Below are 13,124 nucleotides of genomic sequence, written 5' to 3'. Positions count from 1 at the left end.
CATCCAGATAGACGGAGATACTATCACTAACGGTCAACTTTAGCATTCCCTTTGCTCGTTCAGCCCGATCTTCAGAAAACCATGGAGGAGACGTTGCTCCATCCGAAAAGTGCGAAGTATCGTTATCGAGATACTTGGTCATCACGTGAGCCTCGAATAAAGCTCTTAATGCCCTTTTGTAAGAATTGTCGTCAGATAATTTAACGAAAGACGCGGGAATTAACGCACCGCCGGACATTTCTGAAGAAACTGATGCGGAACACGAAGCTACTCGAAGCGATGGAGTGGCAGAACTTCTAGAAGTTGAGGAGGATGAGGAAGCAGATCGCTGGAAAGCTGGAGTAGTGTGTTGTTGTTCACTATCAAAGTACAGATTACTTGGAAGTGGTTGATCTTCTGGAATGCTGGTTGTGACAAATGGAACTCGGAAACTTGAACTCCGTTGTTGAATTTCTGTTTAGATTCCGTTTGATCCAGAAAAGAACTGATGAACACGTTGAGGAGGGACTGGTGAGTCTGGCGGCAGTCCTTGTAGTCTTTTTGACTTCCATAAAACGTGGCTGATTCGCTGTCTTTTTTATGGCGCTGCTACCATGTGACGAGGCGAATGGGTTCGAAAGTTCAGATTAAAAATAGAAAAGTGTCCCAGGTACGGATAGTTAATAAGGGCTCTAACAAAGTGGCACAGCTTGCCATATTTGTAGCATCCGAAGTATTTCTCAGAAGAAATGGATTGTTTGGAAACGGATCAACGTGTTTAGCGTTCATAAACCCCATAGAGAATGAGAACCCAGGTCTATATATCTACAGTATTTCTCATAATGAGACAATTGTATGAACTAAAAAAACGATTTAAGGAGATTGATGCCGGACCTGCACAACCCGAATAATTAAAATCTGGAACGACTGAAAAATATTGTTACTTCGACGAAACTCTCAAGTAATTGACAACTATTGTGTCCTACAACGTTGTTGGCTGGTTACACAACTTTGCCAGCAGAACCTGCATTTTTGTCGGTTGACCCTGCAACGTTGCCAGCTGCAAGTTTGTCAGCTGAATCTGCAACTTTGTCGGCTAACCCTGCAACTTTGTCAGCTGGGGTCGATTTCACACTTCCATTTCCTGCAGCTTGGTCAGTTTTGCTGGGGGGCTTCTGGCGGCAGTAATATCCCAATGTGACGCACATTTCACACAAATTTTGTAGGTGAGGTAGACGAGTTTTCGTCTCCTGTTGTGCCTCCTCTGTGCCTTCCTGGTGGGTTTCCTCTGTATCTTCACAATTCGTTTCTTTTATGACAACAGTTCCTTCCACACCTTCTTTACCTTCCGTTCCTTGTTGATCAGAACTCAGAGGCTCCGTTTGCTCCTCCTTAGGTGGGAGACGCTTGCGATGATAGAGAAGCCGCTACAACAAATACGTTTCATGATCCCATGAGCCTCTTCAACTTACTTGTATTGTGGCCAAAAGCATCGCACCGCACATTTTGCAGCCTTGTTTTTTATCCTTCCACGAGTTCACACTACTCCACTCATGGCTGCATTCATCACACTTGTATCGCCCAAACACTCGATGCCCCAAGGGAACTTCCCGGGGTGGACGTGCCCCTTTCCCAGATTTTTGTGTTGGAACAGCAGCTTTATCACCTTCAGCAGAGTCCTTCTTTTCTGGTGCATCCGCACCCTCCACTTGCTGTTTTTTGGGGATACGTCGACGTCGTGGTGATCGCTTTTTAGGTTTGGAACCAGCAGGACCAGGCGTCGCATCAGACGGCACGGGCTTTTCAATTAGGCCACCACTTTCAGTCTTCGGCTTCACTGATTTCTTCGGAGGGCGTTTCCGCCGTTTTTCTGGCGTTGTTGCGGTATGGAGGATTGGAGGATCGATTGCAGCTTGAGCTGCTTCTTGCGGAGAGGTCCCTTCAGTCATCGAATGTATAAGTTGACTATAGAAAACGGAATATGCAATCAATCTGAAGTATGTATTCCATGCGCAAGCTGTCCCAATCGATACCTGACATGCAGTAGGCGAGAAGGACTGCTCTTGTCAACTCATATGGGGAAGAAGGTGAAGACGGGCAAGGGCCGGCTGGACAAATACTACCACCTTGCGAAGGAACAAGGATATCGCGCGCGTTCTGCATTCAAGCTCATCCAATTGACGCAAAAGAATGATATTTTTTCGGGGTGTCGTTCGTTGCTCGATCTCTGTGCCGCCCCGGGAGGATGGCTGCAAGTCGCTCAGAAAAACATGCCGCTCGCGTCCACAATTGTGGGGGTGGATCTCGCGCCAATTAAACCCATTCGAAACGTAACAACACTTCAGGCTGACATCACAACGCAACGATGTCGAAATCTCTTGAAGCAACAGATTCCTGTTGGAACTTGCGATGTTGTGCTACACGATGGAGCTCCAAATGTTGGTGCTTCATGGGTGCATGATGCATATGGTCAGAATGAATTGGTGCTTCATGCAACAAAATTGGCTTGCGAGTTCTTAAGGACGGGAGGCACTTACATCACGAAGGTGTTCAGGTAAGATTTCAAGCTGATTCTTATTTTTACTGATTTTATTGCTTTTTTCTAGATCTCAAGATTACGCTTCACTCCTTTGGGTTTTTCAACAGCTTTTCGATCGTTGCACGGCAACAAAACCTCCATCTTCGCGTAACGTTTCTGCTGAAATTTTTGTAATTTGCCAAGGATTTAAGAACCCCCAGAAAATTGACCCAAAGTTCTTTGACGCCAAGTTTGTTTTTATCAACACCCAGCAGCAAGCCCAAGAAGAGACGCCGGCAGAAGGAGGGGGCGAGAACAAGCGTGGTCTATCCGAACTTGTGAAAGCAATGATGAAGAAGAATCGTGGTGGCTACAGCGCTGGAGATGAATATCGTGTTTCTAGCGCTTCCAAATTTTTCCAACAAAAGAATCAAACTCCAGCCGAATTCCTCACATCGCATCATAAGATAACTTTTCCAGCCGATGATTTACTGGCACAACGCATCCGTAGCGATGCGTCTACAAACGCGGATATTCTACAATACTGCGAAGATCTCAAGGTAAGACTAGTGCAATAGATATGCCACGATAAGCCTCTCGGTGTGAACAATTGGGACCAACTTACAACATGAGATGTCCTTGTTGTAGGTTCTGGGTAAACGCGAGTATTCAATTTTGATCAAGTGGAGGTTCAAATTGTTGAAGAAATGGGCGGATGAGACCGCGGACACCAAAGACGATCAAAAGGAAAAGAATGAGGAAGTTGATAGTGAAACGGAACGTGTTGCATGGGAGCGGGTAAGGCTTGAATTTATCCAAAATGTTGCGCAAAAAATCTTGAATTTCTAGGAGTTGGTTGAATTGAGTGAAAAGATGAAGAAAAACGAATTAAATGAAAAACGAAAGTTGCGCGAAAAGCTAAAAAAACTAAAACTTCAACGTCAATTGGGAGGTTTTGATGCCGAAGAATACGATCCTGAATTATTTAATCTGAAAGGCAAAGACGCTCTAGAGGAGGAAGATGAGGTGAGTCCAACCAACACTGTGGGGATGAGAGTTACATTGCTATTGCAGATGTTGGAGAAATCAGGATTGTTGGAGCGCATTGCAGAAATGAGTGAAGGGGGCGACGTCGAATCAGAAGCAGAAAACGAGTTCAGCGATTCAGATCAAAGTGAAGAAGATGAAGAAGAAAAGTTGGATGCAACTTCACGCTTGGCTATTGATTTAGATATTGCAGCCGAATTAGAAAAAAAGAGGAAGGGCGACTCTGCACAGAAAAGAGAATTAAAACGAAAGAAAGAAACAAGAAGACAGCAAGTGTTTTCTGAATGGAGCAAGTAAGCCCAACGATGTAGATAGGGAGGCGTGCCCTAGATGCACAACTCGTAGATGCACAATTCACTAGCCCTTAAAACGACCCTACATGACTGATGTAGATAGAGAGGCGTGAATGAACTAAACAATCTCGTTGGTTCGAGTGATGGCGGAATGCTCAATTGAATCTTCTATCAGGGAAATTGATACGTTTGCCGGAAAGCTTGCAGAGGAAAATTTAGATTTGAAAGCACAGAAGGTTTTGGAAGAGCAAGATTCTTCCGATGCTGAGAGTATCCAAGACGCGGTGGAATATAAACTGATGGATGACGAAGATATAGTAGATGATGACGAAAAAGATATAGTAGATGGTGACGATGAGGGAGCTGATGATGATGATGATAATGATGATGATGATGATGATGATGACGACGATGAGGGAAGTGATGTATTGAAAGCAGCTGCATCAAACAAGAAAGGGTCATCAACGAAATCGATAGCTGATGTGAAGGCACAAGAGGTGTTGAACAAGTATCGAACAGCCCGGTGGTTTGATCAAGAGATGTTCAAAGATGTTGGAGTGACTTTGGAAGATTTAGAAAGGGAGGATCGATTGTGTCATCAAGGAAATAAAACTCTTGTTTCTGATGATGAAGACATGAAAGAAGATAAACAACATGCTGATGGAAGTGTCATCAATGAAATTAGTGACAGTGAATTGCCTCAGATTCCACTGACAGAAAAGCAAAAAAGAAGAGTATGTTGAGTATAGACGCATTTAGTGTGATGATCGATATTGAGTACCGTTGTCATATGTACATGTATTGATGTGTATTAATAGGAAAAGCGGAAACGGGAGCAAGAGAAGAAAGATGCGCGTGATGCTCGTAAGAAAGCAAAACGATCAAAAGTTGGTCCACTCGGAGTCCCAGTTGATAATGAGGATGGGAAAGATCTTGGATTTGAGGAAGTTCCGATAAACTATTCCGTCGTGACGCCAACATTTGGAGATCCGAGTGATGATGACGAAGAACAAGTTGATAAACCGAAAACCGCCGATGAATTGGCTGAAGTAAGAAATGATTGATTATTCCCAAATTGCTTTGGAATGGATTGTTGTTATTCTTAATGAATATTTGAAACCTTCCCATCTCAATTTTCTTCCAAAAGAATATTAATAACAAAATATGTCCCTGATGAACAAAATGTGTTTTTTATGATTTCAGGTTCAAGCTATTGGTAGTTTGTTAGTGAAACGGAAGACTCGAATGGATTTGATTGATGGCGCTTATAATCGATATGCATTTAATGACGATGAAGGAATTCCTGAATGGTTTGTTGAGGATGAAGAACAATTCAACAAACCCGAATTACCAGTAACGAAAGAATTGGTGAAACAGTACAGAGCAAAAATGAAAGAAATATCGGAGCGACCAATCAGAAAAGTGTTGGAGGCTGCAGGAAGGAAAAGAATGCGATTAAAGAAAAGATTAGAAAAAGTCAAGAAGCAGGCAGAGAGGTAAGCTTAGCCGGATTTTGATCAGTTCATTTTGTCTTCTTTCAAAGCATCGCGGAGTCTTCCGAACATACTGAGCTCTCAAAAACAAAGTCCATACGCAAGTTGATCAATAAAGCAAGACGCGAAGATAAAAAGGAGAAAACTTACATCGTTTCTAGGAAACAGGGAGGTGGGAAAGTCAGCGGGAAACAGAAAGGGGGACAAGTGAAGGTGGTGGATCGGCGACTAAAATCTGATAAAAGAGGACTTAGAAATGCAGAACGGCGAAATAAAAAGAAGAGATAGATTATTTGTTTTGTTTTTCATGCGTCTGTTTCTCTTTGAGAGGAGGTCATCTGGAACGTTTAGCCGATGGTCATCTCGAAGTTACAGAGAGACTTTCCAAATATGTTCGAAGCCCATCACGTTGAATCTCTTCAGTTCAATTCAAGCCAGACTATCTCAATGCTTTGAACTAGATATTGAAACGCATCACCTCCTTTTGCTACCAGACACCGTCAACGCAGAAATGTACCCAATCTTCATTCTCATCAATCCGGTGAATAGGAGCAACGAAACAGAGGGATCAATTGATGCATTGACAGCCTGTTGTTGTGCAAACCCCTGTATTGCAACAATCACTCCGCAACTTTTAACGACAAAACGGATGACAAATTGAATGTAAACTCTGTAGTGGACATCCATGACATTAAAACTCCAACAATCAGAAGTTTGCTGGAGTTATATTTGATCTCCATGCTGCAGAATCCATGCGGTTGTCATTAGTCTTTGCAAAGCTTCTATACGAAAAATCCGTGTTTTCAGAACAACATGAAAAAGAAGAAAAATCATTGATGGAGATGAAAGCCTGGCTGTCGATGAGATTGTTAAACCTCTCGTAAGGATATGAGGATCTCCACAACTTATTTCTGCTCATGTGCCTCGTGGAGCTTCTGCCAGGCTACACTGCCATCAAGAAGGAAGAACATTTTTTCTTCCCTCAATCAGACGACGATTTTATCGAAAACTTTCATTATTTTTTCCGATGTTCCTCCCAAGTTAAAGCACTCGAACTTCGTTGACTGATCGACTTCCAATCAAATCTGCTGGGGCGGGATCAACTATGAAGACGAGCGACCATCCGACTTGGTTGCTTTGAATGGCTCCGAGGACGAAAAAGGAAAAAAACAATCAAATCCCTGGACCAGGATCGTTGTATCCATATCCTTTTTCCTGTTTACAGCACATGTTATGTCCCAATGACATGTTTTTCTGGATAATAAACACCCCACTCTCTCTGACCACGTGACTGATCCGCCTGCCATTCATAAGAGCAATCAAAGTGAAAAAGCTGTTTGTATTTCTTTCGGATAATTATTCCTGTCGACAACGAGGAGATCGTTTCAATGGTTTTGGTCGAACTGGAGCATCTGTGTTCGAACAGCCAATTTCCCGATGGTCTTCCTTCACCTTCTGTTATGGAAGGCATTCAATGAATAGTCGTAGCGATCAATTTTTCAAGTCCTTGCTTCCATTCCGGAGAAGTTGTCCGCCCGTTCATGAAGTCAATGCTGACGAAGATCTCCGAAATGTGGAGATTCGCCCGCCCAGCTGTATTCTTCCGCCGAACGCTTCTCCGTCCAACTATCATGGAGTCCCCCTAAAACCGTATGGTCAGATTTGGTGGGTGTACAGTATCCCTAACATTGCGAGACTAAAAGCACTCGCCAAGCGGAAGGATTTCACAATTCTCGAACACGGACCCACATAGAGGCACGCCACAGGCATTCTTAGAACATTGGACAGAATCCTGATCAAAGAAGACGAAAAACAACCCGAAGCAGGATTGGACCGAATTATCTGACAATGCGATGCTAGCAATCAGAAAAGAGGAAAAGAATGAGTATCAACTGCATCGGCGCCAACACTACAAACAGAAACCACTAGGTGGGCACAAGTTGCAAGCAAAATCAGCAAGAGAAAAATGAACAAGCATCAAACCAAATGCAGCATCAGTGAAGTATGGCGAACCCGCAGAGAGGCAAAACGAGAAGATGCATACCTGATGGTGGATGACAACAACAAACCAATTCCAAAGCATCTTCAGAGGATAACAAAAGAACTCAAAGAAAAGAGCTCAAAGCAATATGGCAACAGCAGGACACTACCACAAAAAACTACAAAGCAAACAACAGCGAGAAAAGTACATCTGCCCCGGACACAGAAGAAGCAAAAGCAGTAATAGAGGCATTGAAAGCAGGCAAGTCAAGAGGAGCAGACGGCGTGAGAGTAGACCAACTGAAAAGCATGCAGGAAGAAGAACTGAGCGAGTTTACCCGAATAATCCAAGCAGATTGGGAAGCACAAGAAGTAGAGAAAGAGTGGATTCAGCTGACAACAACTGCCTTACCCAAAGCAAAGGTCGTTACAGCACTCCAGTTCCGGCCCAACTCGACAACAAGGTTTCTTTCAACGAAACTCATAATTGCCGGCATCTCATGACGTGTGCAGACCTATGGATAGCTGCTACTGAATTCGATTCACGACACCCTTCAATCAACTTTTTTCCTAGCCGAAACACATATCGGCTTCCCGGGAACAACTTCAAAGCAACAACGCTGACAAGCTCTTTGTGAGACTCCACTCATTCTCAAGCAATGGCTTCTGATGACTTCATAGACCACCCCCGTCGGAACAATAACTCACACAATTGCTCCTGCTCGATCTGACGGGCCGCCACATCCACCCACTTTTCCAACTCTTCTTCCGTTTCCGTTGAAAACGTCAATCGAGATAAAATTTTGGAAGACTGTTGACAGCGATGGAAAATCTGTGCCATGACTCTAGTGGACGATCACGCCATCTAGCTCCCCTACGCCTTCATGCTGGTGCATTTCTGTGTTAGGGAATTCTTTCTGAAGTGAATTGAATCCCCATATTATGTCTTTTTTGATGCTGTCTGTGGTGTCAAGTCGTTTCTGGCTAAATGTTGCCCTGGCTGTTGGGAAGTTGGCTATGGTAGTCATTTCTCATTTGCCTCTCTTTTTCACACAACTACTGGTATGAAGTTGTTGACTGTCACAGATCGCTTAGCGGTTTTGGGATCGTCCGACTGGCTCCATTCTGATATTTCATCGGTTGGAACCGTCAAGTCTGCAATTCTTCATAGAGAGTGGGGTGCGCACTTTGGCGAATTCTTCCAGGATCTCACGGATTGGTAGCCCGCTGTATGAGAGGACGTTTGTTATCATGCTGCATACGAGCAATTGGTTATCGACGCCAACCGTCAAGTGAATCACCAGTAAGGGATCATTGAGCACTCCCTGCACCCACATTGTCTCATTCACCAAACTGGATCGGTGACGCAAGTGGAACGACTTTAACGTGGCGGTGTGTCAGCTATCGTCTGTTGGTAGTGGAGTGGCTACAACATCAGCCTGAGTTGCTGATGTTTGTCTCTTCTAACTGCCGACGTCAAAACAAGGAAGCATTAGACCCTAAAACGGAAGGTGGCATCCCGATGACGTCAGCCAGTGAGCGTGGCAGAGGGGGGTGGTGTTCTCTCATCTTCAATGTGTCAGTGGCCATGGTAACATGAAGGCTCCATTTCACGTCACAATTAAGTGCTGGCGGTATTTTTGGCACAATTATGAAAAATTCACAGGTTCAATTGGCTTGCGTGCCAATGCTCAGTGCATGCACTCATTTCGTTCGCATTCGTACCAAAATGAGGCTGCAAGGAAAATGGAATCTCACGTCTGTGAAGAAGAACGGGGTAGAGCTTCTGGGTGATAATGCTCCTTTACCGGTTATGGCAAGCCGAACGTCATTTGGTTTTCGGTGTGATCTGAAGATATTGAATCCGTGCTCGTTCGACATCGTGCGGGGTCCTGATGGAAAATTCACATTATGTCGTGGATCTATTACGGTTGTTAATAAGAGTCCGGCTGAGTTGATGGACATGGAGGACACTGTGATTGGAGAATTTAGAAAGGAACTGACAATTACAGCCGAAGAACAATCTTTTCAAGCCAGCGCCGAGAAGATCGTCGCAACATTCAAGCGTCCAAGTTATGGATCTCCTGAAAGCTCTGGATCTCCTACAAGTTCTGGATCTCCTAAAAGCTCTGGATCTCCTAAAAGCTCTGGATCTCCTAAAAGCTCTGGATCTCCTAAAAGCTCTGGATCTAAGAGCTCTCGATCTCATAAAAGCTCTCGATCTCCTAAAAGCTCTCGATCTATACATTCGAATTTTTACTAATTTTCTAGTGAACTGATTTAATTGTATCCTCGCACTCAATAAACGGATGTCTAGAAGGCATAGAGAACGAGGCTGGTGCATTTCTGTGTGAGGGAATTCTTTATGAAGGTGAATGGAATCCCCATATTATGTCTTTTTTGATGCTGTCTGTGGTGTCAAGTCGTTTCTGGCTAAATGTTGCCCTGGCTGTTGGGAAGTTGGCTATGGCAGTCATTTCTCATTTGCCTCTCTTTTTTATCCCTTCGATGACGTCAAAGAGCGAGGTAGAAGAAGCTGTTTCTCTCTTTGTGTAGAAATTTCTGGAACCACTTGACGGAGTGATTTGAGTGGCTGCTTCCTCGATTCATCAATCGTTCCATCTTCGTCGTAACATTTCAGAAAGTCCCCAAAATATGTTTCTTAATCGATCTCCTTCCATCTTTGGGTTTTGGGCTTGATTCATATTTTGGCAGAACACATCTCGTCAAAATCTTGATCCCGCACCAGTCGAAGTATAACATCACGTCAAACACCACTTGAATCACAAGCGAGCGATCAATGCATCAGTTCATCAATCTAACATGAATCCTGCATTGATATTTCTCCCTATCGTCAATAGCAGTACAGAATTCACTTTTTAGAGTCTATTTCGTGCCTCACGGAATATTCAAACTAATATGCTTCACAATTACATCCACCAGCGCATATGGCGCCTTATCAATGCATTTCTTGAGCGTGCATAGAATGCACTTGGCAGAATTGGTGTCCTGAAACGCCACTGGACCTTAAATGATGGCACCAGAGGAGTAATTATGAATTTTTCTGTATCTCTTTTCATTTTTGGTTAAATGATCGAATCTTTTCCGTTTGTTCGTATTACAGTTTTGGGATCGTCTGGTTGCGGGAAAACGTCCCTGATCCATTCATTCGTTAACAATCTCTGCCCTCATTATCACATACCAACAACATTCCCAACGTAAGTGCTTCATCATCATTATTCTTTCAAAATCTTATCCTAGATTGTTCTATCGCACTGTGCGTCTTCCTCCTGAATCGGACCAAAAAGGCCAACCGACTTCTGTGTGCGTTGAAATTGAAGATACTGTTGCTCCAGAAGTTGCAGAAGAAGAAGAAGTGATGTATGGTGAAGATGGACTCCCAACCAAAGAAATGAAAAAGGTGACAAAATTGAGAAATATCAATTTTTTCTTCGACATGTCCAGAAAAACGGGTGCGTTACAACGTTTTTGTGTCATGTCTGTATCACCGTTTGATTTTGTAATTAGTTGTCGTTCCTGAGGGTTGTACGGATTTTACTCCATTTTCAATATGGAAGGCTCCCAAGACACCAGTGACGATGACGAGACCTGTATACATTCCACTGACCCAAGGTGAATTATTTCCATTCATGCAAATAAAACGAATTGATTTTCAGGTAGAATGGCGTTCATCATTTTGTTTGACTCGAATGAACAAGACTCGCTGGATAAAGCTTGTCAAATCCATAGAATGCTGATGGATGATTTAGAACTCCATAAAGTCCGAATTCGCCCGTACATTTATTTTGTAGCAAACAAAATTGAAAAAGATCCCGAAGGAGATGAACATAAAGTTGTGATCGCTGTTGCTGAAAAATACACGTGAGCCCTCTTCCATTGTTGCCCGACATTGTTGGCCTCAGACAAGCAAATTTCATACGGCTGATGAAGGTGTCGTCTATGAATGCCAAAAACGTTAAAAAAGTGAGCGGAACGGACGATGAATTTGTGTTGAATTTTGATCATTTTGGAACTAGCAATGCAAACACGTCACTTTCCTTCAGGTGTTTTGGGATCTTCTTTATTTAATTATCGGAAACCAAATTATTTGGGAAATTGAATACGAACATCCTGAAGAAGCAGAATCGGAGGAAGAACAGAAGGAGACAGGCTGCACTCAGAGCTAGCGGTTTTTTTTAATTTGTTTTCACTTGACAGGACAAAGAAGGATTGAACCTGATAGAAAAGATATAGTTGTGATTGGGACAATAATTTTTGTTGGTTACCGTTTGGGACATCCCAGGTTATGCCAAGATACCTCTAATGTCCCAATCTGTCGTACGTCTGGATTTGGTTGATTCCCGCGAAGGCGTTTTGTCTTCAGGCTTTGTCTCCCCTGAGCGATCAACACCATCGGTCCCCAGCAACATCATCTGCGCTCTTTTCAAGTCCTTCATTCAATAAAAGCAAGTACATTTCGTTTCATTCAGCGCTTTGTCTCCCCGCTTTCAGGCCCAAGTCCGCAATCCTCTCCATGGCAGATTCCTCCAGCTGACCCCCTCGGCCATTTGAACCTATCTCGATTAAGATTGGTACCATTTGAGGTTCCGTTTTACTGTCGATTATGGGAGTATGTCGAGTATCGTCACTGGCATGTATTGGATCCCATACGTCATGTATAGGATCCCACCAGTACCCTCATATCTCGCATCTGACGTCTTCTGCAGTATCTAACGTGTCATGTTGTCATCTTCTCCAACAGGTGTGCAAATCCTCAAGCAAACGAGAAACTTCATGGCAAGCCTGCCGCGTCTTTCCTGAAGAAGTCAGGCTTGCCAAAAGCAACACTTCATGAGGTCCGTTTTTGAGTCTTTTGAGTCTTTTAAGTTTCCGTATTGATTCAGATTTGGAGAATTGCAGATTCTGGTCGATCGGGGTTTCTGAATTTTGAAGAATTTTGTATCGTTTGTCGCTTGATCGCACACACTCAAAACGGCGCGACAGTTTCAGCAGATTCCATTCAATCTGGTAATTGAAATGTGTGTCCCAATTGATGTAAAACGTGTGTCACAATTGAACGTGTGTCCCAAACTTCTATAATGTACTTTTTTCAGTTCCCCCATCGATTCCATATTTCGACATTCCCGATCGTCTTATCTTCTCTCAGTCATCCTCTGAATCTTCATCTGTAAGTGAATTCTATATAAACGATGATAGTGCTCACTCGACCAATCTTATCTTGTTGTCTTTCTTCAGGCGGCAGATGATTTCGAGCCATTGGGATCCCAAATGGATCCAAACTCTGCGACCATCCAACTTCTTCGTTTCTCTCATGAGCCCAAAAGTTTACCAGAAACTCAATCTGTAAGAGCACTGCTTGTCCCAATTTCATGACAAGAAATTTGTTTTCCATCGTAATATCCCTTCTTCCCTTTTTCTATGAAGGAACCACCTTCAGATCACAATTTTCGGCTGTCCCAATACTCACTGTCCCGAGATGATTCTGATCGCTATCTTAAACTGTTCCGGACGCTTCCATTGGATGCGAGTGGTTCGCTTGGAAGCTCTGAAGCGAAACGTTTCTTCGATCGATCAATCAGGATTGAATTCGTCTGAGTTGTTCGACATCTGGTATGAAATAACATGATCATCAATCATAATATAATAAATTGGTTTTTCTAATACCAAATTTTTTGGTCCTTATTGCCATCTCCTTTCCAATTCATCTCGATGTATTCCCATTTGTTGCAGGATGCTTTCAGATCTGGATGCTGATGGTTCATTGAGTTCAACCGAATTCATCATTGCAATGCA

At 43.3% G+C, this 13,124-nt stretch overlaps 2 protein-coding genes across 2 annotated transcripts; both read left to right on the top strand.

The window, feature by feature from the left end:
* Positions 1-2,054: 2,054 nt before the first annotated feature.
* LOC129617698 (uncharacterized) lies at positions 2,055-5,618 on the top strand. Its single transcript, XM_055532811.1, has 9 exons — positions 2,055-2,533; positions 2,586-3,057; positions 3,146-3,295; positions 3,347-3,837; positions 4,013-4,178; positions 4,254-4,571; positions 4,656-4,886; positions 5,041-5,333; positions 5,381-5,618. Exons 1-9 carry the CDS (start codon positions 2,055-2,057, stop codon positions 5,616-5,618), a joined length of 2,838 nt encoding a protein of 945 aa, XP_055388786.1.
* Positions 5,619-10,400: 4,782 nt separating this feature from the next.
* Positions 10,401-11,196, top strand: LOC129617697 (uncharacterized). The gene is made up of 4 exons (XM_055532810.1): positions 10,401-10,528; positions 10,572-10,696; positions 10,839-10,943; positions 10,988-11,196. The coding sequence occupies exons 1-4, from the start codon at positions 10,401-10,403 to the stop codon at positions 11,194-11,196; spliced, it is 567 nt and encodes a 188-aa protein (XP_055388785.1).
* Positions 11,197-13,124: the final 1,928 nt, after the last annotated feature.

The sequence above is a fragment of the Condylostylus longicornis genome, unplaced genomic scaffold (assembly GCF_029603195.1).
Source record: "Condylostylus longicornis isolate FDR11 unplaced genomic scaffold, ASM2960319v2 ptg000613l, whole genome shotgun sequence".
In the NCBI taxonomy this organism is placed as follows: Eukaryota; Metazoa; Arthropoda; class Insecta; order Diptera; family Dolichopodidae; genus Condylostylus; species Condylostylus longicornis.
The sequence above is the reverse complement of the archived record's forward strand: the minus strand, read 5'-3'. Positions and strand labels throughout refer to the sequence as shown.

What these genes read in the sequence shown, in the direction of transcription:
- LOC129617698 (XM_055532811.1), top strand. Translation starts at nt 2,055, where the DNA reads ATGGGGAAGAAGGTGAAGACGGGCAAGGGCCGGCTGGACAAATACTAC. An exon ending in AATACTGCGAAGATCTCAAG is followed by an intron (nt 3,058 to 3,145) that starts GTAAGACTAGTG and finishes TCCTTGTTGTAG; the next exon opens with GTTCTGGGTAAACGCGAGTA. An exon ending in CAGAAAAGCAAAAAAGAAGA is followed by an intron (nt 4,572 to 4,655) that starts GTATGTTGAGTA and finishes GTGTATTAATAG; the next exon opens with GAAAAGCGGAAACGGGAGCA.
- LOC129617697 (XM_055532810.1), top strand. Translation starts at nt 10,401, where the DNA reads ATGATCGAATCTTTTCCGTTTGTTCGTATTACAGTTTTGGGATCGTCT. An exon ending in ATACCAACAACATTCCCAAC is followed by an intron (nt 10,529 to 10,571) that starts GTAAGTGCTTCA and finishes ATCTTATCCTAG; the next exon opens with ATTGTTCTATCGCACTGTGC. An exon ending in ATACATTCCACTGACCCAAG is followed by an intron (nt 10,944 to 10,987) that starts GTGAATTATTTC and finishes ATTGATTTTCAG; the next exon opens with GTAGAATGGCGTTCATCATT.